The sequence below is a fragment of the Rhamphochromis longiceps genome, linkage group LG4, assembly GCF_057381845.1.
Source record: "Rhamphochromis longiceps isolate RC_006_pf linkage group LG4, R_longiceps_female_GT1.1, whole genome shotgun sequence".
Taxonomy (NCBI): domain Eukaryota; kingdom Metazoa; phylum Chordata; class Actinopteri; order Cichliformes; family Cichlidae; genus Rhamphochromis; species Rhamphochromis longiceps.
The window spans coordinates 2,218,279-2,245,504 of record NC_140560.1 but is presented as its reverse complement, the minus strand read 5'-3'; the positions used below and the strand labels follow the sequence as shown (position 1 = coordinate 2,245,504).

At 43.5% G+C, this 27,226-nt stretch overlaps 1 protein-coding gene across 4 annotated transcripts; it reads left to right on the top strand.

Annotated features, from left to right (window-relative positions):
* On the top strand, positions 1–25,879 carry fbxl16 (F-box and leucine-rich repeat protein 16). 4 transcript variants are annotated; one of them, XM_085402863.1, is made up of 7 exons: positions 1–441; positions 16,123–16,828; positions 18,366–18,608; positions 18,773–19,038; positions 23,206–23,290; positions 23,491–23,554; positions 24,931–25,879. In XM_085402863.1, exons 2-7 carry the CDS (start codon positions 16,130–16,132, stop codon positions 25,077–25,079), a joined length of 1,506 nt encoding a protein of 501 aa, XP_085258989.1. In that variant the 5' UTR covers positions 1–441; positions 16,123–16,129; the 3' UTR covers positions 25,080–25,879. The 4 variants fall into 4 exon arrangements, 1 of the variants encoding a protein (XP_085258989.1); XR_014911366.1 differs by lacking the exon at positions 24,931–25,879 and adding an exon at positions 19,849–21,527 and having other exon boundaries at positions 2–441; positions 23,491–23,526; XR_014911365.1 differs by lacking the exon at positions 24,931–25,879 and having other exon boundaries at positions 2–441; positions 19,849–23,290; positions 23,491–23,552.
* The last annotated feature ends 1,347 nt before the right edge of the window (positions 25,880–27,226 follow it).

Sequence of the window (27,226 nt, the reverse complement as noted above, 5' to 3'; positions counted from 1 at the left end):
GTGTTTGGTTTTCGGGGTGTGCAGCATGCAGAAGCTGCTGCTCCTCGGGTTACATAAGAAGCAGACACGGTGGCTCTGTGCACGCCGCTGCTCCAGCTGCCCTCGCCTATCTCTTTAAATGAGACTGAGCCTCTCCGCTCTGCGTGTGTGCATGTGTGTGTGGAGGAGAAATTACGAGACAGAAAGGGCCACTGTAGGACTCGGCGATCGAAAACACAATAGACAAGCTCTTGTGCTTGGATGCGAACGACTTTGCAGAGGAGCCGAATGTGGTTTTCTGTCTATGGCGCATCTTTAGCTCGGCGATTGGACGCAGGACCAGCTCGTAATAATTATTTATTTCGCCCATTCTGCGCCGCACCGGTGGAAGAACCGTGATCGAGGCAGCGACAGCGACGTGCTGATCATGGATTAATGCCCGAGTGATTTTTCATCTACAAGGTAAACTGCGGAAAGGGCCGGCCGAGGGAAATGTGTCCGTGATCGCAGGGTGTAGGTGTGTGTGGCGGGGATGGATGGATGGCGTTACTTTATGGCAGCAGCATCCACGCCGCAGCTCCTCCGCGCACAGCGAGAAAGAGGAGACTGCAGGAAGAGGGTGATGTGGGTGAATGGCGGTGGATGTTTTAGTTCTTTGTGTGCACCGTGAGGCCTTCAGGAGCCGGAGCTGATCAACCGCATCGAGCTGCGTATTGTTAACAAACACAATGACGTCAACGTCTGTCAATGACGCACGCTCTTTCGTTCTTGTTTGTTTAACAGTGAAACAGGTTTTAGGAATCCATTTGGACTGCAATGTTTCCTTTGTGTTGCTGTTGTTCCCGGTTCCACCCATGATGCTCTGTCAGCTCTTCTTCATTCTCTGTGGGCCCGCTACGCGTTTCTGCGCTTCATATTTTAAAGGCTCCTTAAGTAGGTCAAATTGAGAAAAAGCAGTATGTTAGGAAAGCCTGCTACCAAGAGCTCGCTTCGAATTTAAATGTGTGGGACATCTTTTAATAATGCAGTTCAGGATGGTTGTTAGGTCATTCTTGGTAAAGGGCCACATCCTTTCAAATCCACACCCATGCAAGTTTTTCACTTGTGTATGTTATCGAATAAAACCATCAGTGGTATCATGAGGGTTCACCAGAAAACAGGTTGTTTCGAGATGGCAAATAGTGATATATTACATGTAGTGATATACAGCCCGTTTCAGGCTGGCGCTCCTTTCCTTTAATCTGACAACAACTAAACCATTGCAGGCTTCACTGGGAGGGATTCTGCTGTTCAGGCAGGGGTCACTCCTGATGTGTCACATGACTTCATTCACACATAGCAACACAAAACAGTAGTTTTGTTAAGTTACGCTCATCATTGATAGAAATGTTTTGGCTATATTGGTCTTTGAGTTGTTCTTTTTCTACAGTGAATGCTCAGCACACACTTTAGACAGCGCTTAAAAATGGTAATTATTTGGTTTTCTTTTCCCATAAAGGAACACAAGGCCAAAGATATACAAAAATCAACATGCAATAAGAATTTAGTGGCACTGATTCTACAATGTCTGCCTCCTGGTGAAGTTCTCTTACTTTTCTCTGCATGAACAAATGTGAAAAACAGAATTGTAGGTTTACTCAGGTCAGCACGGTCTCAGTGTGAAGCTGCTATTAAAGAGTTGGAGGAGCCACTGGACAAAGGCCCAAACTGTCAGCCTCAGTGGAGAAGATGCTGGTTCAGATCCAGCCCAGAAACCAGTCTGCACATGCCAGGCATGAACTGGAAACATGTGTCACTTTCCACTGTCCAAGTTTTACATCACCATTAAATGAGAGGCTACCATCTAAAACTGACACTTTATAAAGTTTATAGGTGATCATGTGAACAAAGAAACGTCATTTTTGAAGGGAAGCTTTATGGTGAGAATGTTTGAAGGAGTCGAGGTGAGTCGTTCAACCTGGAGAAAACTGTACCGGCTGCTAGGCATGATACATGCATCAGCAAGGCAGAAACACCTGCTGTGGAGCAAGGCACGCTAAAGTTGTGGAATAACCTTTCCAAAATGAAACTGGTTGTGTAGCTCACAAGTTTGAGCAAGCGAGCTATATGCCACAAAGGTACAGCAGAGACCCGAGTTTTCCTTTCCTGTCCACTCTCAACTATTCTGTCGTAATAAAGGTTAAAAAAACTAAACCCAACAGTACTTAAAAAAATCAAATCTGTGCAGGGATTACAATCATTTAAACTGAACTAACATATCCAAAAACTCGGCTACTGAAAATGTATTTAGAGGGAAACTTACCAAAGGGACATTTGACCAGATCTAAGTTGTGCTTTAGAATAGAAGAATCCTCTAACTGTCCCACCGGGGGAAATTTGGTTGTAACAGCAGCAAAAAACACACGTAAACAAACAGAACAGGACACAGAACAGAAGCACACACAGTCTTTACATATTTACATCATGGACAATAGTTACCAAAACAGAGTACTGTACCGTTATTAAAATTAAAGAACAGATACCTGGCAAACTCAGGTTGTGGTGTGCAGACAGAGCAGGATACTGAAAGATGTTTAAATAGTTAAGAATATTTAGAATAATTAGAAAAGTGCCGATTGTGTACTTTATGCATAGTTTTGACCCTGCATGTATCATTTTTGTATTCATTTAAAAGCAAGCAGACAAAAAACCCCAAATGCTGATGGCAGGTTTGTCATCATGTAGCTCGAGGAAAAGTCAACCCCTTCTTCAATTCATTGGCTTCTAGAATTGAATGTCAAATCATTCTCCTCACATAAACTCTCCTGAGTGGGTGCGCCCCACCAGAATATATATGTTATTACTATATTACCCAAACAGAGCTCTTAGAAGCTTGTACTTATAGTTTCTAGAGTTCACAAACGCGCAACGGGCAGCAGAGTTTTCAGCCGGCTCCTGTCCTGCTCCAACACGCCGTCTCTTAGTTGATCTAAAAATGCTGCTATTGGCTCATGCCGCATCGGGAACTTCCCACCATGACTTCTCTTTATACCTCCCAGGCTTTTACATGCAGCTGTTGAATGTGATTGATTACTCTCTGCCATCACTTTTTGGTGTTTTTTCCAGTTTGATCTTTATTTCTGGCGTCTCTTTTCCAAGTGCATGCAGCAAACGGCTGGCTCTTCTTGAGCCCCATTCTACCTAAAAAACGTCCGACCCTTTGGTGGTCCGCTGTCTCTGTGCTGCACCTCTTTTGCCTGCATTGGTCTTCTGGCTGCCCATGTTGTCACAACTTTCAGATTGTAGTGCTTTTACCAGAGTTTTTGATAATAACATCCTTCATAACAAAAGTATTGCATTAGTCTATATATATGAACATGAGAGGAATGCAAACATACATATTTACATGGTGATGAAAGGTCTTAAGCCATTCATAGACCATCTGCCTCTGAATATGATCATGTGTATTCTTTTATATCGTAGCTTTTTGATCCAAAGCAGAATTAGCACATCTGTTTCCTTCTCTTCATCTTAAAAGGTGAACAGCTATCTACTCTGACCAGTTGGCAGCTCAGAGGAAAGCGAGAGATAGAGAGATGAGGACACAACGCAGAGTGGAGAGAGAAGATACTGAACTCATATTTTATAGCTGTTCACCAAAGCTCTCAATATGTGGTGAAAAGAGACGTCAGTGCTAAGAAGGCCATCACAAGAAATACCAACCAAAACTGTTAGAGAAATTCATGCCAGGTCACCAATCTGACACAGTCTTAAGAAAAAGAAATGCACAAAGACCACAGAAGATAATCAAAGTGAATGATCTCACACTTCTTCCCTTGGATAAGAAAACTGTCTTTACAAAATCCCAGCCAGTAGCACTGATCCATGTCACCATCAAAGTCTACAATCAAGACATGTCTGCATGAATGAAAGGCTTACAACACGATGCAAACCACTGTCAGTGCAGGAATGCCAGGATAGAAAAAGCATCTAACACTTCAGTGGACCTGGGTCACCAGTGTTTATTGATGAGTACTGATAGAAATAGCACGATGGATTCTGAGGTGTACATGGCTACAGTTCTGTGAAAAAGTCTTTGCCCCTTCCTGAACTTTTCTTTTTGCATGTTTGTCACACTGCCATGTTTCATGTCATCAAACAAATTTTAATATTAGACAGAGATAACATGATTAAATGAAACATGCGACTTTGATCAGCCGCATTGGAGGGTTTTCTCGCACGAACAGCCTGAGATGCTTTGACATCTCGATCAGATTTAAGTCTTTGACGAGACCACTCCATCAGTTGCAGCTAGCGCTCCAGCCCCAGACCATCACACTACCACTGTTGGCATGATGTTCTTTTTATGAAATACTGTGTGAATTTTACACCAGATGTAATAAGACTCAAACCTTCCAAAAAGTTCAGTTTCACTGAATATTTTCCCTAAAGTCTTTTTTTCTTTGGCAAATCTAAGATGAACCTTTGTAACCGTTTTTGGTCGTCTTTGTGCTTTGGGCTAAAATATTATCCTCGGACCTTAACTAAGACGAGTGAGGCCTGCAGTCCTTTAGATGTTGATCTGGGCTTTTTTAGGACTTCTTGTGTGATTTCTTGATGCGGCCTTGGACTGGTTTTGTTAGTCTGGCCACTTGTGGAAAGGTTCATCACTGTTCCAGGTTTTCTCCATGTGGTTTACTAAAGCCTTACAATGGTTTTATAACTCTTTCCAGACTTACAGATGTCAGTGACCTACTTTACTGTTCAGGCAGGTTGTATTTAAGTGATTTCTTGATTCAGCAGGTCTGACAGAAGGTCAGGCCTGGGTGTGGCATATGAAATTCAACTCAGCTTTCCAAAAAATGTGGTTAATCTCAGATAATTCAGTTCATTGATGACTCTGTTGGCTCTACCCAACAGAGTCATCGGTGACTCTGCATATAAGAACCAATCCATGGTAAATGGATTGGTTCTTATATAGTGCTTTTCTACTCTGTCTGAGCACTCTTTATACAACAAGCGCCATTCCCTCATTTGCACAAGCACTTTTTTCTACACCTAAGTGCTTTCTATCTAACATTCACAGTCATTCATACTCCAGGGATGCAGTTTGCCCAGTGAGCAAATATGAGGTTCAGTCTCTTACCCAAGGATATTTTGGCAAACTGAAGGAGAGAGACCACAAACAAGTGGCTGACAGTGGCTGCAGTAAAGGTTTAGCAGAGCATCTTAAAGGATTCAGCTGTATAAATTTAAAAAAAAAAAGTGTAAGAATAAGAAATGAAAACAAAAATATTTAGAAGTTTTGATAGTTTCTCTAGTTGTCTTGTTGCACGCTCAATCATGCAGGTAAGCAAAAAAAGTTGATTCAGTTCATCTGGATGTTTTCAGTGGGAGAAACGTTTCGTCATCATCAGGTGACGTCTTCAGTCTCAGCTGACTGCAGGTTTCAGTCTTATAAACAGGACATTTGCATAATGACTGAAACCAGCACCACTGAGGAACAATGGGCTGGGAGGTCAGTCCCTTCATCATTAATATAACTCTCATGACCATTGATCAAAGCTCAATGAAAACGCCACGTCCAGATGAACAGAATCAACCTTTTCTCTAGTTGGTTTTGAGCCTCTGATCATCAGCAGTGTTTTTGAAAAATACGTCCTGAGAGAGGAATATATCATGTCAAACGTATCGGTCCAAGTACAGAACCTCGTGGACTCATTTACATGAATACACTGGAATTTATCAGTGCAATGAATTTCCTTTAATAACAGCAGTTTGTTTTAGTCATTAACGGTATTGAATCCTGCATCGAGGCCTAACAGGACCTCACCGCAGCAGAGACATGTTCACAGTTAGAGGCCGTAAGACGATCGCCCGTCGCCTGTACTCGTGTAGATTTCTGTAGCTGATTGACAGCAGCCGAAATGCATCTTTGATTAATTGGAAGATAGCTGGGACAAGTAAAGGCTTTTAAGGAATATTGTAATGACAACACCCTTAAAAGACTTCCACATAGACTAATAAAGAGAAACTGATCATATTTAATATTGAAGTAAAACTTCAATAACAAAGTTTAACGTGTTGTATGGACAGCTCTGATAGACTTGTTGAAACATGGTTTGAACTTTTTGAATATATCATAAAGTAGTCTGTAAGTCAGGCATGCTCTCCCTCTCAGAGCCGTCTGTCCTCTCCCCTTAATTCCCTGTTGGTTCCTTATAATACAATTAGATAACATTGACCTCTGTGGATTGTTTTCACTACAGCACAGAAAATCAGTATGAAAAATGCAAAAGATTCACAACTAAAATGACATGTACGGAAATATAAGAACGATTGTTAAATCATATCTTGTATTTTATAACATCTTCAGCAGAGATATTCATGACATTAGGTAATATTTATTATTAATCCCTTTTTAAACAGAACAGCCTTAAGATTAGCCCTGTGAGTGGGTTAGGGTCTCTGTCAGGAAGTGTTTGAACATATACACACCTGCCCGCTAGCTTAGGTCGGCCAATCAGCAGCTCGGCACCAGAAACTAAGTATAACTTTAGAGGTGACCGTGCATGTTAGGCAGGCCTTTGGCACTCTTTAAGGAGTCGACTGACTTTGTTTCAACGTGTTTGATTTTATTTTTCTTTATCCTGTTTGTATATGTACAGCACTTTGTGAAGCCTGGTTTCATGTTAACGTGCTGTATAAATAAAGCTGATCTGGTCTGGACCTGTGGCTTCATTTAAAAGCACACAGTTGGTTTGTTTTTATTAAAAAATAAAAAACTAGAATCAAACATGATTGTCCCCTGTGCCTCGCTCAGGACAATATTATCCAGTTGTTTATTTGTGATGTTGTGATAGTTTCCACTGTGGTAAAGCAGATGAATATAAAAAGGGCTTCGGGTCAGATTTGGGTATTTCAGGCTAGCTGAGTCAGAAGGGATCATCAAACCCTGTTAGTGAAAAGTAAATGATTATATATTCCCTATAGTGATACTCAAAGATAGGCATAAACAATATTTTGACTGACAGTGAAGTTTACAGTAGGTGTCAAAATGATTTATAACAGATATTTCCAACAAACAAACAGCTCCGCACCTCAAAAAAGTAACATAAAGGAAAAAAGTCAAACATTGTGATGGACTTTTTACATTTGTGAAAAAAATGTAAAAAGTTGTTGTATGGCAGTAATAAATAGACTGAAGTTACCAGAATCACTGGGATATAACAGATATAACTAATGTTAACGCAGGGCCTTTGTTTCCAGAAGAATATTTAACAATATTATATTCACTTAGTTAATTTCAGCACTTCCTTTTTGCTGCTACAGGATATTTTAGCTGAAAATAAGCAAGCAAGATGAACTTCTTTCTACAACAGCGTGGTGGAGCTGCACAGGTAGCCAATTAAATTAATAACAGTAACATTTATTTGAAGTCATTTTACTTTCTGTAAAGTCTCATTAAAATTATTATCAGTCCCTCGGTGGATAAAAATGTCTCATTTGTAAAACTGCTGTAAAGTTTTATATTTGTTGCTTATTATTATTATCCATCCATTTCCTTTTTTTTTTTCTTTTTGCCTGTCCCATTTGGTTCTTTAGCCATCAGAATTGTTGTCTGAAGACCAACAAGGATACCCAATGGATTTACTTTGCCAAATGGATCATCGTGGCATTGCCGTATTGGTCCATTTGGTCGATCTTTGTTTTTATTATTTATTATATTTTATTTTCAGATGTTACAGACGGGACAGACATGAGTGAGAGATAGGAAAGGGAGAAAGAAAGAGGAAGGAAAGGAAAAACAGAAGGGGAGAGGGACAGTGAGAAAGGGGGGGAGAAAAAAAATAAAAATCTCCTGGATCACCTGTTGAGAGAAGAATAGAAAACAAGCAAAAAAAGACAAAAAAAACAAAAAACAAAGCAACATACTAAACACAACACCATCGCATTAATCTAGCTAAGTGTAAACAGCAGTAAATACTAAATATTCAATGTTGTTGTGCAGCACGCAGGACAGATGTGCTTCGAAGTAGCAGCCAAGAAAGGTGTAATTTGGGTCTACGAGCAGTGAACACCCGTGTGCATACCTGTGTGGATCAGCATGCTTGTATTCCAAAGGTTTCTCCATGTAACGATCTGCTAGGGAGTGTGGGGGGGCCACAGCCCCGTCCTCCAGGGTGTGAAGCAGGTATGGAGGAGATCAAAACTCCAGACATCCAGAGGCCCCCAGAACACAAGAAACCAAGGAAGACCAACAGAGGGGCAGCCGCGCCACTGTCCCAGAAAGAGCTGAGGAGAGTCCCAGATGAGGGCTCACTCAGCAGCCGCGGAGCAGAAGCCAGGGGGAGTTGCAGTGACGCGCCCGTGAGCTCCGCCGGCCGCCAGCTGTGCCTGAGTGACCGAGCCCCAGGCCGAGAGGCCGGGGGCACCCCACCCCCGAAGGGGCCCGAGCGAGCCCCAGGCTCCAGGCCCGGATAAGCGGCCGCCAAGGAGTGAGCCGGTGTGTACCTGGACGCCCACCCCCAGACACAAAGAACCACCAACGCACCGACACCTGAGGGAGTCCGCCACCGGCAGGGGAAGTGGTGGTGGGTGGAGATAGGCCTCCAAACCTTGGAGGGCCTGAGGTGTCCCCAGAGAGGTGGCGTCTGATACCCAACCTGACATATAGACACAGACATACAGGCACACACAGACACAAACATCCATTCCCACCCTCATACTCTCATATGCACTTACTCCACACTCAACCAACGTGGAGACAGACGATCACACTCCCCAAGCGTACTCTACAAACCAGGTCTAGGTACCCTTGCTCCTGGAGGGGGGAACTGCACCCAGACCCAGGTGGTGTTACCCTTTTCCCTGCGGTGGGGGGAGGCAGACCACCCCGACTCCGTAGCAGCAGGGAGGCCCCACACTCCAGACCGCAGTCGGACGGCCAACTCCACCTAGCCCTCCCGCTCCAGCAGGCCGCAGAGAATGGGGGTGGGAGAAGACTCCAAACCTCCCTCCACCCGCTCATTGTAGTGTTGATGCATGTGTGTTCTAAGGTGCATTTAAAACCCAGGAGGGCATGGAGCTACCTGCCAAGGAGCAGCAGGTAAGCGCATAGTCCCTCCTGATAGCCCTCAATGTCTAAGTGTATTTAAAATTGAGAGGTGGGCAACGACGCCAGGGGTGAGGTGTACACCCTGATGGTAATTTGGACTCCGTGATTGTGCCCACCCCCAAGATCCTATATGTATGTGTAATGAGAGTGTGAGTAATGTGAATGTCTAAGTTGTGGGATAAAATTGAGGCAGAGGCAGCCAGAAGGGGACAGAGGAGGGGGGGGGGGGTAGCCTCCTCTGCACCCTGGTGACATACCCCTACTCCAAGGCCCTGCATGTGTGGGTGGTTGTGGTGGAGCGGGAAGAGAGAGGCAGCTGGAGATGGGGAGGGAAGGAAGGGAGGGGCAGGTAACCCCTCCCTGGGGCCAGCTCCCCCGCTGACCCCAGTAGGCACTCCCACACTCCGCGACCCGCCAGGGAAAGGGGGCCCAGGCCCATCAGACCGGGGCCCAGTGCAGCACCCCACAGAGCCCGGGACAGTCCACCCAACCCCACCACAGAGAAAACTGCACCCACCCCACCATCCACTCATCTTCCAGACTACATAAGACAATAAACACCCAGGCTGAGATCTTCCTCCACCTCTCCTGTATCTCCCCCTCCTGCAGAGAGAGTTCCTGAAGAGAGGAAAGCTCCTGCAAGATGTGACCATCTCCCCCACCAGTTGAAGAGCCCCCCAGGTGGTTCGACGCACCGGCGGCACCCCGCTCCAGGGCCGGGCCCCCATGCACCCACCCGCCCACAACCCCGGCAACACACCAACCAGGATCCAAGCCCCCGAGGCCCGGCCCGGGCCCCAGCCCAGAGACGGAGCGCCCCCAGAACCTCACGCCCATCCCGGACCCACCCAGGGGCAGCCAGGCTACCAGATCAGTAACCCACGTCCGTCAGCACAGACCCTCCCCTAGCCCCGCTGCACGCAGCCGCGAGGAAACAGTCACCTGAGAGCCAACAGAGCCCCCAACCGGACATGACCGCTACCCCGGGTTGAGCCCCCCAAGGAAGATGCCTCCGGGGAACCCCCCGACGCCCTAAGCCTGTCCCTACCCCCACACCAATCACAACAGTGAAGGCGGGACCAAACTATGACCCCCCACCCCCACTAGGTGATGGAGCTGATCAAAGGAGCCCAGAGCAATTGATCTGATGTGGTGGCAGAGGCTGTATCAAGACTAATGTAATCTAATAGATAATTTCTATATTGGTTAGAATTAAGATTATTTTTATTTTTCCAGTTCATGAGGACAGTTTTCTTGGCTATGCATAGGGCAGTGAAGATCATATGGGCTATATTCTTTTCTGAAGTGACATTATCTAAGCTGCCCAGTAAACACACTAAGGGGGAAGTTGGAATGTTACATTTCAGACACTTTGATAAGTCTTCACATATCTCGTGCCAAAACTTTTGCACTGGTGGACAGAACCAAAGAGCGTGGATGTAATTGTCTGGTGTATTGCCTTGACAGTGTGAGCAGTTGTTGGAAGATGTAAAGCCCATCTTGAACATCCGATGACCTGTATAGTGCACTCTATGTAGTATTTTGTATTGTATTAATTGCAGACTGGGATTTTTAATTAATTTAAAGGTTTTTAAGCAAATCTGAGACCAGAAGTTTAGGTCTAAGTTAACTGATAAATCCGCTTCCCATTTTGCAATAGGAAGTGATATTGATTCATCTAATTTAGAAAGTGTTCTGTATATTTTAGATAATAATTTGGGGGATTTAAGAGTAAGAAAATGTGCCGCACTTAGTGGTGTTTGTAATTCAACTTGACTGAGGTTAAATTTATTTTTTACTATGGATTTAATTTGTTGATATTCTAAAAATCTTGTCTTGTTGATCCCATATTGTGCAACTAGTCTGTCAAATGGAATAAATTCTGTTCCCTCTAATATATGTTCTAAGTATTTAATTCCTTTACAACTCCATTCTGGGAAATTAATCATATTATTGTTTTGTAATATGTCAGGGTTATTCCAGATAGGTGTACGTTTGCATGGGATTAATGAAGACTCCGTTATTTTTAGAAACTCCCACCATGCTGTCAGAGTGAAGCTGATGTTGATACTTTTAAAGCATTCATGTCTTTTGATGTTTGAGCTAATAAATGGTAGGTCTGAAATCTCTAGATCATTGCATAGTGCCTGTTCAACATCTAGCCAGGGCTCATCTAAGAAGGTATGTTTTAACCATTCTGAGATTAACTGAAGCCTGTTGGCTAAGAAGTATTGGTGAAAATTAGGCAGATCTAATCCTCCTCTATCCTTGGTTCTTTGTAGCGTTTTTAAGCTGATACGCGGGGGTTTATCTTTCCAAAGGAATTTGGAAATATATGAATCCAGAGATCTGAACCAATCTTGTGATGGTTTGTTAGGGATCATCAAAAATAAGTAATTTATTTTTGGCAAGATCATCATTTTTATAGTGGCGACCCTTCCCATGAGTGATATGGGTAAAGATTTCCATCTAGTCAGATCGCCTTCTACTTTCTTTAGAAGTGGGATGTGGTTTAATTTAGTTAAGTCTGAAAGCTTAGGAGAGACATTAATACCTAAATATTTAATATTTCCGGATTGCAGTGGGGCAGAGGAAGAATTATGGAAGGAGCAGTTAATGGGGAGAACTGTAGATTTTGGCCAGTTAATTGAATAATCTGAAACTCTTGAAAACCAGTTTATTAAAGTAATTACCTCAGAGAGGTTGGTTTGTGTGTTTTGCAGAAAAAGCAACACATCATCCGCATAGAGACTGATTTTATGTTCTATGTTCTTACATTTTATGCCCTTAATTAATTAATTAATCCATCCATTTCCTTCTACTTCTTCCGGGGCCTCCTCCCTGTGGTCAAATGCCTTCTCCAAGTCCAAAAAGCACATGCAGACTGGTTGGGCAAAATCCCACGCACCCTCAAATCTCCTTGAGAGGACAGAGAGTTGGTCCAGTGTCCCACAACACGGACGTATCTGAGGTTCGACTTATGGACAAGTTCTCCTTCCCAGTATTCTGGCATAGTCCTTCCCAGAGAGGCTGAGGAGTGCGACCCCCCCATGTACTCGGGGGTCTGGTCCATTCGAGTCTTGCCCCCCATCGCCATGCGATGTTATAGAGATGTGTCAACACAACAACCAGGGACTGAAATATCTAGATTTATTTTAATGTCTAACAACAAACAAACATAACAAAAACACACTAAGACAGTACACACTGTCATACAACCAAAGCCTTATTCGAATCTAAATTTTGCACTACTTTCCTTCAGCTCTTTGAATTTCTTAAAGCCTTTCTAGTTAAAGTCACAGTGCATACATACACATGTGTGCAGGTGCATTTAGCCTCTCCTGTGGCTCAGGGGAGTCCTTATAGTGTTCAGAGTTAAGCAGCACGTCTCAGCTCCTGCTGTGGTCGTGTGGGTATCACGGACAGTCTCAGATTACTGACCTGTAGCATCCTGGTCTTAGCTGATAGGAGTGGCATGCTAGCAGTTGTACTCTGACCTTTGACATCAACGAGACCTTTTCTCCCAGAGAGCCACAGCACTGGATATTTTCTCTTTTTCAGACCATCTCTGTGACGTCATGTATGTTTCTCAAACACCAGCCAACCACATTCACTCAAATCATCACCATTCTGGTCCTCAGCTTGAACTTCACCAGGTCACCTCGACCTTGTCTAAGTGCACTGACTTGTTGCTAGGTGACTGACTGATTAGATATATGTGTTAGTAAGCAGATGAGCGGGTGTACCTCATGGAGTATATGCTTGGCACATAGATTTATTCTTTAAAGGAAAAACAGAGATAGCAGCAGGACCCTCTAAGAAATGCAGCAACAGGCGGTCAGCCTGAAACTGATATTTGTGCCTTATTCCCAGTCATTTTGTCATGTATTAATATTTTTATTTACAGTGTAGTTTGGCTTTCTGGTTTCCTTCTTGCCCAGTCTTTATGTGCTCTGTCTGGCTTGCTGATTGGATGCCTTTGTATCACCCCTGCTTTTAATACTACTCCACAATTTGGGTTAAAGACATTTATTTTATTCTGTGTTTTTGCATGAATGCCATCCATCACTTTCTAAACTGATGGGCCTGTATCAGTGGTGACAGGGTGGAGGGTCGGGTAGACCCCGGACAGATCAGTGTGTGCAAGGCTAACAGGAGAACCCACACAGAAAGGCCCCGGCTAACTGATGGATAACAGGCTAACCACTGCTCACGTCAATTTTATTTATATATCACAAAATCAAACAGCTGCTTAAAAGTGCTTTATAGATTGCCTGAATTATTTCACACAAACTCTTTGCAGTTGTTTCAAATATACAATATTTCATGAACTATTATTTTTTTAATCAGCTAGCACTGTGGGAAACAGACTCTGACACTCCACAGCTGCACCCACAGTTCATAATGCTGAGTAAGAATCACATGTGAGGGAACAGACTACTGATATTTCCTGCTAATGACAATATTGTATGTGTACATGTGTTTCCTCTACTCGGGAATGTTGGATTTCATTGAGTGGTTTCCCTGTATTAGTTCTTTTCCTTAAACTTGTTACATCTGTAACAATGTGTTATTTAAATAGTCTGTTACAGTTACTGTCTTGGAGCAACTGTAACCCGCATCATTTCCTGTTCTGATTCTGATTTAGTGCTTAAAGAAAGAGAAGCCTGTAATATGGGACAAAAATCAAGACAATTTAATTCAGTTCAGTTTCATTTAAATAGCACCAAACTGTGACAACAGTCACCTTAAAAACATTTAATATTGTAAAAACTCCAATAACACAGAGAAGCCCCCGATAATTAAAGAACCCTCTGTGAACCCTCGGGGCCAAAAATCTCGGTTTTTTTACACAGACTTGGCTATTTCATGTGAATCAGCTAAATTGTGTTTAGCACTGCTGCTACGTGGCACAGCAGACTGTGTGTAGCATCACTTTGTGTTATCTGTGTAGTCTTTATGGTAAACTTTGCATCTGTGATATCAGAGGGACTGTTCCAGCTGTCTTTGCTCTGATGGGTTCTCCTGACGTTACTCTGAAGTGTTTGCTTTCTGAAACATTTCATTGTGCTCGCTGTAGCCACAGTTGCTGACAACACTGGCGTATTATGTAATGGATGAACCTTGTTTATGCTACTGCAGAGGCAGTGCCAGTCTGCTGAGGAGCTGACAAGACATGAAAGTGAGAAAATGCACAATGTGTTCATACTGAAAAGTGCCTTTGTTGTGCATACATGCACATATAGCATATAGCATCACATCTAGCTGTGTTAATAGAATTGGACAGGGAGATAGTGCTGTGCGTCTGAGCACCACAGTCACCATGTTATATAACTGAGTGGTTTGAGCTTTCATGCTACTGATACAGGGAGGGCACACAGAACAGGCCTCACTCCTTTACACTGTGCTGTCTTTTACTTCGATATCATGTCAGGTTCTTTTAACGTTAGCAAGAAGACCGAGTGTTCAAATAACGGGGTCAGGGCTACCTAACACATTCCAAACGATGCAACATGAGGGTTACTATCTCACACAAGACTACAGACTGGCAGCAGATGGGGTTTGAACCAGCAACCCTCTGATTAGTAGATGACCAGCCTGACCTCCTGAGCTACAGTTGACTTACCTCCAATAGCAGATGTTACAGTAATACCAGCCCTGGTAGGTTCTCTGATGGCAGACTGGTCCTGGCCAGCAAAGTGTGAATCACACTGAAACATGTTAACTCACCTGGATCCAGGTTATCCAGGCCCCACCCTGGAGCCTGGTCTTGGGGACAGCTACATGTGTCAATCCTCCTGTGGACCCTCCGCCCACAGAAAGGCCACGAGCTTCTAGTGCAGTATGGACTGGGCAGCGATACTTGTGGGATTATCTCTGGGTCTTCTTAAGCAGTGAGGGAAGGAGTGAGGAGCGCTGTGGACCAGCCTGTCATGGTGAACAGAGAACAAAGCTGTGGATTTAGCTCTTCAAATGTTGTGGGTACTGACTGAAAGAATGAGATGACAGATATAGGCCTCTGGTTTCTGAGCTCTCCCAGATACAGAGACACACTGAAAGGAGCCAGTGAAGTAAAGGTGTCTAACTACAGTGCCCCCAGATGGACACAACAGACGGGAAGACCAGGGTAGATGCTGAGATTATGTTATGATGTCCTGCCAGAGGAGCCAGAGGAGGAGGCTGGGGAGACGTAGGGGCCTGCTGCCTGGACCAACAGAAGGACTTTGTTATTCAGCTGCTGCTAAAGGCACAGCCTTTACTTTGAAGGTGAAGCAGCTCTGTTTCCAGCAAACAGGACTTGTAAAGAATTCTACATGACTCCTACATACAGAATGTGTGCCATTTTAAACACACAGCAAATTCAAAATATTGGACACAACAAGCTTCTGTTTATGAAAATTTACAACATCATGTGGGTAGAATAGCTTTCAAATAAGATGTCAGAGTTTTCACAGTGGACGCAGTTTGGTTAACTTTTATGGTAGCTACTATAATTTGTATGAAACGAATGTTTAGGAGTATAGCTGTAGTTACTGGCTTAGATCAAGAGCACGACGCCAAAGGAAACACACCTGTCCCTCGCACGCCTCAGCACCTCTGCTCTTCCTGGAAGGCCCAGCTGGAAGCACAATAAATGAAACAATATATTTAGACAAACAGCATCAGATCTGCTCACAGTGGTCTAATGAAAGTAGCCATATTTCTGATAGGGATAGTGAAGACTGACGGGAAAGAAAGAGGGGAAGACGTGCAGGCCGCGGGCTCAGCTGTGCAGCGTGTGGTCGTCTGCTCATTCCAGGAAGCTAAACCGGCGCCCATGAAAGCAGAGATTTAAAGAAATGATAAATCTGCAATATCAGTTTGAATAGTTTAAAATGACCTCAGATGTGTTAGTCCTGCAAATCAGCAAATTGTTTAAATCTAAATTCATAATCTTTTCCACAGAAATGTGTTAGAATAGTAATTTTTCATTCCTCTGTAAATTTGTCTCCAGTTTTGTCTTTCAGTGTTTAACGGCGCTCTTTGCATTTGCTTTCTTTCACCAGATTCCCAATGTTGAACATGTCCACACCGAGTGAACTGAAGTCCTCCTGTGTGACTCGTAACGGGATGGTGAAGCTGCCTCCCAGCCAGCCCAACGGCCTGGGCAGTGCCAGCATCACCAAGGGGACGCCTGCCGCCAAGAACCGCCTGTGTCAGTCCTCCTCTGTACCCTCCATCCTTCCTCCTCCACCATCTTCTCTATCCTATCACCATCACCACCTGGATGGTCCAGGTATGCCCCACGCTGCAGCTCCTCTCCTGCCCTCTGAGCCTGGGAAACCTCTGGTGGGTCTGAAACCATCTCTTTGCCAGCTTCCTCCTCTCACCCTGCCCAAACCTGTACTGCTGGAGCGCCAGCTCGTTCTGGATGAGAAGCTGCTCAACCGGCTGCTTTGGTACTTCACCACAGCGGAGAAATGTGTACTGGCGCAGGTGTGCAAGACGTGGCGCAAGGTGCTGTACCAGCCTAAGTTCTGGGAAGGAGTGACACCCATCTTGCATGCTAAAGAGCTGTACACCTTACTGCCCAATGGGGAGAAGGAGTTTGTCAGCCTCCAGGCCTTTGCTCTGCGTGGATTTCAGTCGTTCTGTTTAGTCGGTGTTTCAGACCTTGACATTTGTGAGTTCATTGACAACTACCCGCTGTCCAAGAAGGGTGTTCGGTCAGTCAGCCTCAAGAGGTCCACAATCACAGATGCTGGTTTGGAGGTAAGTCGCAGTGTGTTTGGAATAAAACGTTCAGTCCAAACCATACCTGCAAAAGCTCTTCCTCGCAGTTTCATCAGCAATGAAAGCACCACCATTGATGTACCAATTTATTATCACTATTTGTGGATCGAGCCATTAAGAATGTAGATTCTACTTCCCCGTGTCTTAAATTGCATTTGTGTTTGATCTTTATGAACTGCTTTTTCTTCTCCTCTTTTAGTTCATGCTGCACCCTTATTTGAAGATGAATACAGTTTTTGTTTCCAGACACCTGGTTTCACCTGTTAGCACGCACATTACTTTCATTCATTCATTGTTCTCATTTCTGAAGCACAGCGTGAAGCACAGAGAAACCACCTTTGGCTCACTTTCCCTGACACAAACCTCGTGAGTTTTTATCACAGTGAACAGTAGAACGTGTATTTTGCTGAGACAAACTGGTGACATGTAACCAGCAAAACAGAGATTTTAAATAACTGGCAGCTGTTGTACTTTTACCCAAACTGTTTCTGTCTTTAAATCAGTTTCAGCCCTGATATTTAAGGCATCACTGCTGATGACACTAATGCAGCAACAATATTATAAAAGTCTGTGAATTAGACTCTTTCTGCGGAAAATAAAAGGACATATAACCAGTGACAACTGTTGCATGAAACATGGGATTGATGTGTCAGTAATGAGAGCAATGATGGATTTTGCATAAAAATGTTTCAGTTGTATTTGCGTATATGTGTTAGCTCAGACAGCTGATTTGTCACCTTGATCACTGAAGCTTGATTGATCGACGGTCTTTGTCCTGCTGACAGAGTGCCAGTTTAGGTTTCTGAACACAGAAAGTAGACAGCTGATCACTTCATGGTCAGCTTAGGTTTGTGCTGGAGCCTGTGCCAGCTAACGCGTGGGGCTAACGCGTGGGGCTAACGCGTGGGGCTAACCATACACACTCACATTCACACCTTTCACTGTCCTGTGGGAGGACCCCACAGTGATTGGATGATTACTAGATCTTTTAAAACTGGCTTTTAGATCAGAATTTATGGTTCTCCTGATCACTCTTATTGATTAACTAGTCCCCACTGTGGCAGTGTGTCAGTAATAGCAATCACAGCTTTCTAACACATGGTATATTGAGAATGAAAGATTGTGGGCTTGAGTTTCTTTTCATCCATCTCATTAATCTGAGCACAGATGTAGATTGTATTATTGCAGGTCTTTACCTTATAATAAGAGCCTTGAGGCATCTGTTGTTGCCATTTGGCGCTGTATAAATATATAAAATGAACTGAAAGATTTGCATGACTGCTGGTGTCAGTGAGCTCACCATAAAACCTGTGGGTTTATTGCATGTCAGACACTACGTCTGATAGTGATGACCTCAGGACTTTCTCTCCTCGCTCTGTAGCCTCATACAATGATTTCATTCATTCATTTTTTTAGATAATATGTTGTCCAATGTTTGCTGTCCAGCACTGGCTCAGGAGACTTTACAGTGTCTGTGGGTATAATTACATTTCACATGTTATTTCTTGTGTTTCAGGTTATGTTGGAGCAAATGCAGGGCCTGATGCATCTCGAACTGTCAGGCTGCAACGATTTCACAGAGGCTGGCCTCTGGTCGAGCCTCAACGCTCGGCTCACGTCCCTCAGCGTCAGTGACTGCATCAATGTGGCGGATGATGCCATTGCTGCTATCTCACAGCTCCTGCCCAACTTGTCAGAGTTGACCCTGCAGGCTTACCATGTCACTGACACAGCCATGGCCTACTTTACTGCCAAGCAGGTAGGAAGTTAAAATAATAATGATATAAAGTGCTGCCTAGTTTAGCTGTCCTCAAGCTTTTTTCTATATTGGACTTCTTAGAATCCAAACAACTTTTTTGGCTTCATCTTTCTTAATTCCTTACTAGTTACTGACATAATTAAAAAAGTAAAATTCCTCCACAGGGCTACACCACCCACACTCTGCGGCTTCACTCGTGCTGGGAGATCACCAACCATGGTGTGGTAAACATGGTCCATAGCCTGCCAAACCTGACTTCTCTCAGTCTCTCTGGCTGCTCCAAGATCACAGATGATGGTGTTGAGCTGGTCGCTGAGAACCTGCGCAAGCTCCGCAGCCTGGACTTGTCTTGGTGCCCTCGGATCACGGACATGGCTCTGGAGTACATTGCCTGCGACCTGCACAAGCTGGAAGAACTGGTGCTGGACAGGTGAGTGTTCTTTGCCGTCCTGCGCACGTAGACGGAGTCTGTAATCAGGTCATATTCATACAAAAGGAAGTTACGATAATTAATCCGCTTCAGTGGCAATAAAGATACAACTCATGCTCATGCAGGTATTAAGGTTAGGGATAAAATGTTTACTGGGCAAAGGTTACAGATGTGGAGGTGTGTGCTGTGTTCTCATCCATCTAGCAGTGCTAATCTGCAGCCAGCATGAACTTATTTTGCTTAAGGTCACTTTAATACATGGAGGGCCTGCTGTCTGTGAGAGCTGAATAGTGGACAACCTGCTCTACAGCCTGAGTTGCAGCTGGTGTTTTATTGGTGCAAGAACTTGTAGACTTGGCCAATTTATCTTTAACACAGTGAGGATTTAGTGTGCATCAAGTGATTTTCTAATATTTAAGTGTCTATTTCAGTCCTCACATTTGAAGGCAGCACCTATGCGCCACATGTTAGTGTCCATGGCAAGGCACTGAGCTCCTCTGCTGTCAGTGTGAGGAGCGTTTGTCGAGTGCAGTAATGTTCTGGGACAGGAAGAAACATTTTCATTTAAGGCCTTTACACACTACACGCATAAAATCTATCTATAATAAAGCCACTCACACTGAATCTGCAGCTTTCATTTTTTAGAACTATAAGCATATCTGAACAATCTGATTGGGCAACAAGTGCACTTGTAATTTAAAACACACATTGGTACTATATGGAAACAGTAATCCTATTTTACGTCAGACACGCAGGTAGATGCTGCTCCGGGTCAGTCGGCTCTCTGAAATGATTTCTCTGCCTCCTCAGATGTGGTCCCAACTCTCCCAACAAGAGCTCACACTACCCCACTCACATCCTGAAATATGCACAAACGCAGTCGTGAAGCAGCTTCCACTCCTGGATCAAACCGTGAAATCCTCCCCGCTGCCGCCTTTCCTGGGAAATGGATGAACCGAGAATCTCACTCTCTTCCTTTTCTTATTCAGAAACACAGCTCATCATCGCCTAATGTCAACTTTGTTTTTTTCACAGTGTGTTTTTGAGGATGACGATTTGTAAGAACACTTTCAGTGTGTGTGTACACAACGCACTGAAAGTTTGCCTCTGAAAAATCAGAAGTTCTTCTCACTTTCCCCCAACATGCTCAGTGTGTAAACACCTTTACTCATTCATTATTCATGTAACAATGACAACATGTTGTTGCTGTTGTATCATAGCCTGCTGTAGTTAGATAAATAATATTAAATATAACACAATTTCAGTGAAAACTAAACTTCAGTAACACAGGAAGTACATTTGGATTCCATCAATGTTCTGACTCAGGATGGCAGGGGGCCAGAGCCTATCCCAGCTGTATAGGCTGGACAGGTCACCAGTGTGAGCTTGATTATGTCATTGGGGTACTAATGTGTTTGTGCTGTGGGGCTTGACACTTCATGTAAGCTCACTTGTTATTTTCTAATTTAAATTCAATTCAATCTTATTTGTATAGAATCAACATTCTCCTCACTATTATTAGGTAAGACCCTACAATAATACAAATGACACCAACAGTCAGACAACCCTCTATGAGCAGCACTTTGGCGACACTGGGAAGAAAAAACTCCCTTTTACCAGGAAGAAACCTCCAGCAGAACCAGGCTCGGGGAGGGGCGGGGCCAGTTGGGTGTGACTGGAGGAAGATGGGATAAATAACACACTGTGGAAGAGAGCCAGAGATGAATTATAATGTATAACTAAATGCAGAGAGGTGTAAAAACAGACAGTGAGTGAAAAGATAGTAAGAGAAGGAGAAATGCTAAGTGAATCACAGGAAGCCAATCTAAGGGAAGATTCAGGCTCTAACTATATGCTCTGTCAAGAAGACATGGTGTCTGTTTCCAGAATGCAAGCTGCTTAGAGACCATATTTCTAAGCTTTTCAGGGCCGAGTACAATAACCTCAGTTTGATCTGAATTAAGAAGCAGAAAGTTAGCGGCCACCCAGGTCTTTATGTCTTTAAGACATTCCTGCAGTTTAACTCATTGGTGTGTGTTATCTGGCTTCATGGACAGATAGAGCTGGGTGTCATCAGCATAGCAGTGTAAATGTATGCTATGTCTTCTAATGATGCTGCCTAAGGGAAGCATGTATAATGTAAACAGAATTGGTCCTAGCACTGAACCCTGTGGAACTCCATAATTAACCTCAGTGTGTGAAGAGGACTCTCCATTTACATGCACAAACTGGAGTCTATTAGATAGATATGATACAAACCACTGCAGCACAACCATGGTTCAGCATTCTTTAACAGTCTCCTTTTACTTCGGTTGCTGTTTACACACAGTTGGCTGCAGCTTTCCCGCCACTAGCCACACACACTGACAGCAACAAACACAACACAGACCCTAGTCCCCATTCTGAAGCCGGCGGGGTCATGATTGCGGATGCCGTGCAGGTGCGTCCACCTTCCCTGCAACAGGATCCCAGACCGCGCCCTGACACAAGTACTTTTAATGCCTGCAGCATGCTCTAATCTCTGTAATAAAATGTATTTATTTAAATGTAACCATTCTGGACCACACACTCAGCTCTTCGTCACAGTCTCAGACTGTCCTGTGTGTTCTCCAGCTGGCCCATCATTCCACTCTTTGGCTGTGTTTTCTAACTTACAATATCCGTATATGCCGGATACCGTACCAAAGATAAAATACTTTCAGACTTTTGCAGATATAGATTTTCGGTTTGATGTCCTACAATTGCATCTCTTCCATAACATCCTGCTGCACCTCCAACTTCCTCGAAACAGCATGACAACAAAAAGGATGTAAATCCATCCCTAGTGACTTTCCCAGTTCTCATAGTGAATTACTGAGACACATCATCTCAAACTGAAAAAGTATTTCACATCTCAGCAACGAATGCCTCCAGTTGTAACTGATAAGTGCTTCTGTTTACATCGCGTCAGTGAAACAGTCACGCAGGGTCAGGAAGTGTGTTTACTGCTGTTTTGAGAAAGCAGATGTATCTCCATCCCAATCCCTAGCTGACTAGATTTTTGAAAACCATGACATCAGTCTTCCGACTTCAGTCTCACCTGTGACCTCTGAGACTGTCTCCTTCCATACTGGTAGGCAGGGACTCAAAGACAAAAAGACAAGCAAACATACAATCAAGCATCAGCTCTCACTGCCTGCCTTCCCTCACCACTGTCTGATGATCCTTCCAGTCTTGTAACTGCAATAATGTGCTCAAATCCTCTTCCCAAAATCTTTATTTTCTTACTAAGTTTCCTGTCATACTCACAATTAAATACATTCCTGTAGCCAGTCTGAGAGTTTAAAAAAGGATCCTCACGGTAAATAAAATACCTCAAATCCTTGTCAGCAAAGCAATTACAATGAAAATACTTTGAAAGATCCTGCAGTGATTCCAGATCCCAACACACTTGGTGGAATTCCACTAAAGTAAAAAGTCATATATCTGCAGATGTAATCAGTTTAAAACCTACATTCAGTTATAATTTTACAGTGACAATGTGAATTTGACGTTTTGAGGCCCTCCTCACCCTGATAGGACAGTAGAGTCATGGCACTGATGTTTGAGACCTCAGTAGTTTTTCTTAATGTGTAAAAACTTAAATATTTTAAATGTAATTTAAATGTAAGTGAATGGGTAACTATACACTGATATCCTCCCTGCTGCTGGAACATCTGGAGGGAACATTTGTGTTTGCAGACACACACACACACCTGACTTTGTTGGCTGCTGTTTGGTTGCGAGGACTGAAAGTTGAACCATGTGGTTTTCCAACATTATTCTAAACTATTTATGAAGTTTATTCACTCAAACACACTGTTTCCATGTGGTTTCCAGTTCAGAGTTTCAATAGAATCACAGTCAGAATTCAGTGTTTTGTTTCTAAATTCGATGGATTTGACAGATAGAGTTTTGCTTCTTTAAATTCTGCCAGGTTTCCTTTGTTTGGCAAATAGCATGAATACAAACGCTTCTTTCTGACCTCTTTTACAACCTCGTCAACATCAAAAATAAATGTCATGATCTGCTCTCTGAGAGCACGCTGTAATAAGAAAGTCCTGTGTAACCACGTCTACACACAGTCCTCCACTCAAACGTGGCGTCATTAGATGAAGGTGTAATGTTGCTGATTGTGTGTGATTTTAGGTGTGTACGGATCACAGACACAGGCCTGGGATACCTGTCTACCATGTCATCATTAAGAAGTCTCTATCTGCGCTGGTGCTGTCAGGTAACAAAAACATGACATTTATTGGAATTGTAATTTAAAAAAAGAAAAAACAAGGCAGCGTTAAAGATACAGCATCTGTACATGCTGCAGTGCAGCTATAGGAACAGACTGTAGCTGACACCATACAGATCTTACTTCTAACATATTATATCCAGGCTAAGCAGTTCTGGAATTTTGAATGTCATTTGTCGTTGTTGCAGGTGCAAGATTTTGGACTGCAGCATTTATTTGGCATGAGAAGTCTTCGCCTACTGTCTCTTGCAGGTATGATCATCTTGATCCATCTTTCCCCAAATAAAGTCCTTTATAATGTGGGTCTGTTGTATCTGAGTTAGTGACATGCTTTCAGCGTACAACCCTGTTTGTAATATAATATATGGAAATAAAACCAGAAGGCACTGATTTCCAAATAAAAAAGGATTAACCAGGCCTCCAGATTCCTTTATGGTTTCATCTGGTGACATTTCAAACACACCTGCTCTTCATCAGACAAGAAACATCGAGCAGCTCCATCTGAAATCGTGTGGGCAGTGGATGGTGAATGCACAGGTGCTTATACAGCACTTTTCTGCTCTCCCAGAACAACAGTTAGCTATTCTGTGATGGAGAGTTTATCAAAGAGTATTTAGACACTGAAATGGGTCAAAATGCATGATGTCTCATTATTATGCTAATTTCCTGCTGACCTCACACAGGCTGGCCAGGGGCAGCCAATAGGATTGGATGTGGCCGGCCGGCTGAACAACGACTGTGCCAGTCCAAAGTGTCTGAATGTGTCAAGTGTTTTGACTGACACTGTAATATTAAAAAAGGTGCAGAATCACACAGCTAGTTAAGTTGAGTGCAATACTCGGTTTTGTTTGCTACAGAGTCTTCTGAAATGAAATATATGCAGGGGTCACATATTTCAAGAACTTAGTTGCAAAGAAGTCGTGAAGTTTGTCATCTGCAGCACACAGACATGAAAGCATCTGTATGTTAGCGGCACTCTTGCAGGAGTAACTGGTGTACAGCTGTTCCACTCTTCTAGACTAAGAATCCAAATGTCCTCTCTGGGAGTTACAGTCCCTGGGAGGGCATGTGGGAGTCCTGTTACCACTTAATAAAAACGGAGATCTAAAGGACTAGCTTCAATATTATAACAACTCAACCAACCTCGATGTGTTAAGCATCTGTCGTTTATTATTCCACCAGAATGTAGCTGCCATCACCAGTGTGTGAATGTGTGTGTGTGTGAATGGGTGGTGACTGGATGTGTAAAGCGCTTTGGGGTCCTTAAGGACGAGTAAAGCTATACAAATACAGGCCATTTACCATTTACCAGAATAACCAAAGGACTAAATGAGGAAATATCCTTTAACAGAATAGGAGTGTGCAGCCAGTGCACACGTGCAGTGTGCTCCTCTGCTCTTTTGTCTGTATGTTGTTCCTGATTCCACATTTTGAGCATCTGTATGATTATGTGATCGTAAATGTAGGCTGTGTGCTGTCGCTGTGACATAACAAGCCATTAGAAAATATCATCATTTTCACTACTGACAGGCTTTTTATGGAATAAATATTAATCACCGGAGAGAAGCGATCAGTGCTTTTCTTTAGCAAGCCCACAGCTGAAGTGTTCTTCTGCTTTGTTCTCCTAGGCTGCCCCCTGCTGACCACCACTGGTCTGTCAGGCCTCATCCAGCTACACGAGCTGGAAGAGCTGGAGTTGACTAACTGCCCCGGAGCAACTGCTGAGCTCTTCAAATACTACTCGCAGCACCTGCCTCACTGCATGGTCATCGAATAAGGCCCATGACTGACAGACCACCATACTTCCTGTTTTTCTCACTCTTATACTAAATGCTAACTGCTCCTCTTGTAACACTGTTGCTCATTACCTGACCCTACACCCAGCCCGTCTTCCTCCACACCACTCCATTGAGTAGACTGACCCACAGCTGGACAGAGAGGAAGGAACTCAGACGATGGTACGTGCCAGACCGGGACGATAATGGGATGGTATCTGAGGAGATGCTGGAGCAAAGAGTTTGATGTAACATCTCGTCTCAGAGCAAGTTTTTTTCCTGGCTGTTGTCTACAGAGAAGAGCGCATCTTCAAAGACTCTGATAGTGTTGACTTAATGGATACTGAAGCGAGTGACGGGCAGATGCAACACGGGAAATAAGAGAAATGGAAAGATTGATGTGTTTTAGCTGTTGGAACTTACATACGCGGTCACACGCCGTAAACATCCTGTATATGGTGAAAGCAGTGAGTGTAAGTCCTCAACACCACGAGGACTGACATCTCAGACTGAACCCATCAGTTGGTGTAATATAAACGCTTTATTCGTTCTTTTTCTCACAAGTATTTGGCGCTTCAGTTTTCTTTGTTTCGGGAAAGCCATATGTCATCGCACCATACACCACATGCCAGCTGGAAAAAACAAGACCAGTTCAGTCAGTGACGACAGGGATGGGAACATCTCTCTTTTTCTCCTTTGTGTGTGTCAAGTGTTCGTTGTGGACTTGGAGCGACCCATCATTTCGGAATAAAGTCACCACTCCTGAAAACTAAAGTAATAAGAAACCACAAACAAACAGTCACATCTGTTCACGTTTGGTTTGATTGGGGGGTTTGCACTCCGGTGTGTCCATTTGGTTTTGTGCTCCTTTCTACAGTTTTTGCACACAGGTGTAGTTTACAGGCCTGGAGGAGACACGCTGAGAGAGTCTGCTGACGATATGATGCTCGTGTCTGAAATGGTGAATAGAAGTGAATTACAAGTTCAGTAAAGGGGTTTGACTTCCTGAACTTTGAGTGTCACGTTTAGTGTCTGAATTTGAAATTGAGCTCACTGAAGCTACTTATTTATTGTGTGCAGTTTGCTAAAGCCAGGTTACTTTCAGGCAGTGAATGCAGGTGGGTTGCTGTTGGTGTTCAAATCAGAGAAACTATTCAAAACTACTTTAAACTATTAGAACAATGTCCAGTAGAAACAAAGTCTCATTGGTGAGAAATGTTGCCACTAAGCCACAGTCAGAGAAATCATTTGCTGTAAAAACAAACAGCATGAATGAGGTTTCACATTTTCAGTCCAAACTGGGCTCTAAGCTGCCTTCTTCTGGCCACTGGTTGTGTTTGTAAAATGACACTGGTAACCATGACATCAGTAACTGGGAATCCCGCGGGTCCCCTCCTAAAGACAGGAGCAGAAGCAGACAGGTGTAGGTATGCCGACCCTAACCAAACCCCGCTGACCCAGTCGACATCAGCTGTAAACTGTAACGTGAGCAGCATAACACTGACCAGGGCTGTGGACCGCTGAAGCGATAACTACTACAGTGTTTGATTCTACAGTACATACAGTAGGTAATAAAAGACAAAAGCTCCCCGTAAGCCAAAGAATCCGAGAGTCGTTTTCCACCCTGACAGAGAGCCTCCATCCTGCCTCGCTGGTTGAAGAGACGTATCAGCGTCAGCCACCGTTTGCTTGTGACAAATGTTGCTTAAATGTGGCTGCTTGTTTCTAAGTGACGACGGTGAAACGGACCGACTGTACGAACAATGTAGAGCATGCATGTTTTTAGTTGCCTTTTTGTTACAGATCGGTTCCTTTTAGGTGTTCTTCAGCATTTCTTCATTGGACATGAATACATTTATTTATTCATGTATTTATTTATTTATTTAAATCAGTTTGTGTCTGATGTAATTTATTTATTGAAGAGATATTCTTAAATCAATTTCGTGTTTGTTTGAGAACTTGCTTTTAATCTGGACTTATTTCATTTATTGCTGTCACTGCTGCGATGATTATTATAACCACCATGAACCACTGACATCAGTGAAGTGTCCGAATACACAGAAGCATCTTATTTTCATCTGTTCACTTCTGCTGACTGTGTTCCCCTTTCTTAAAAGTAAGGGAGCAGAAATTGGCAATTTTGTATCTA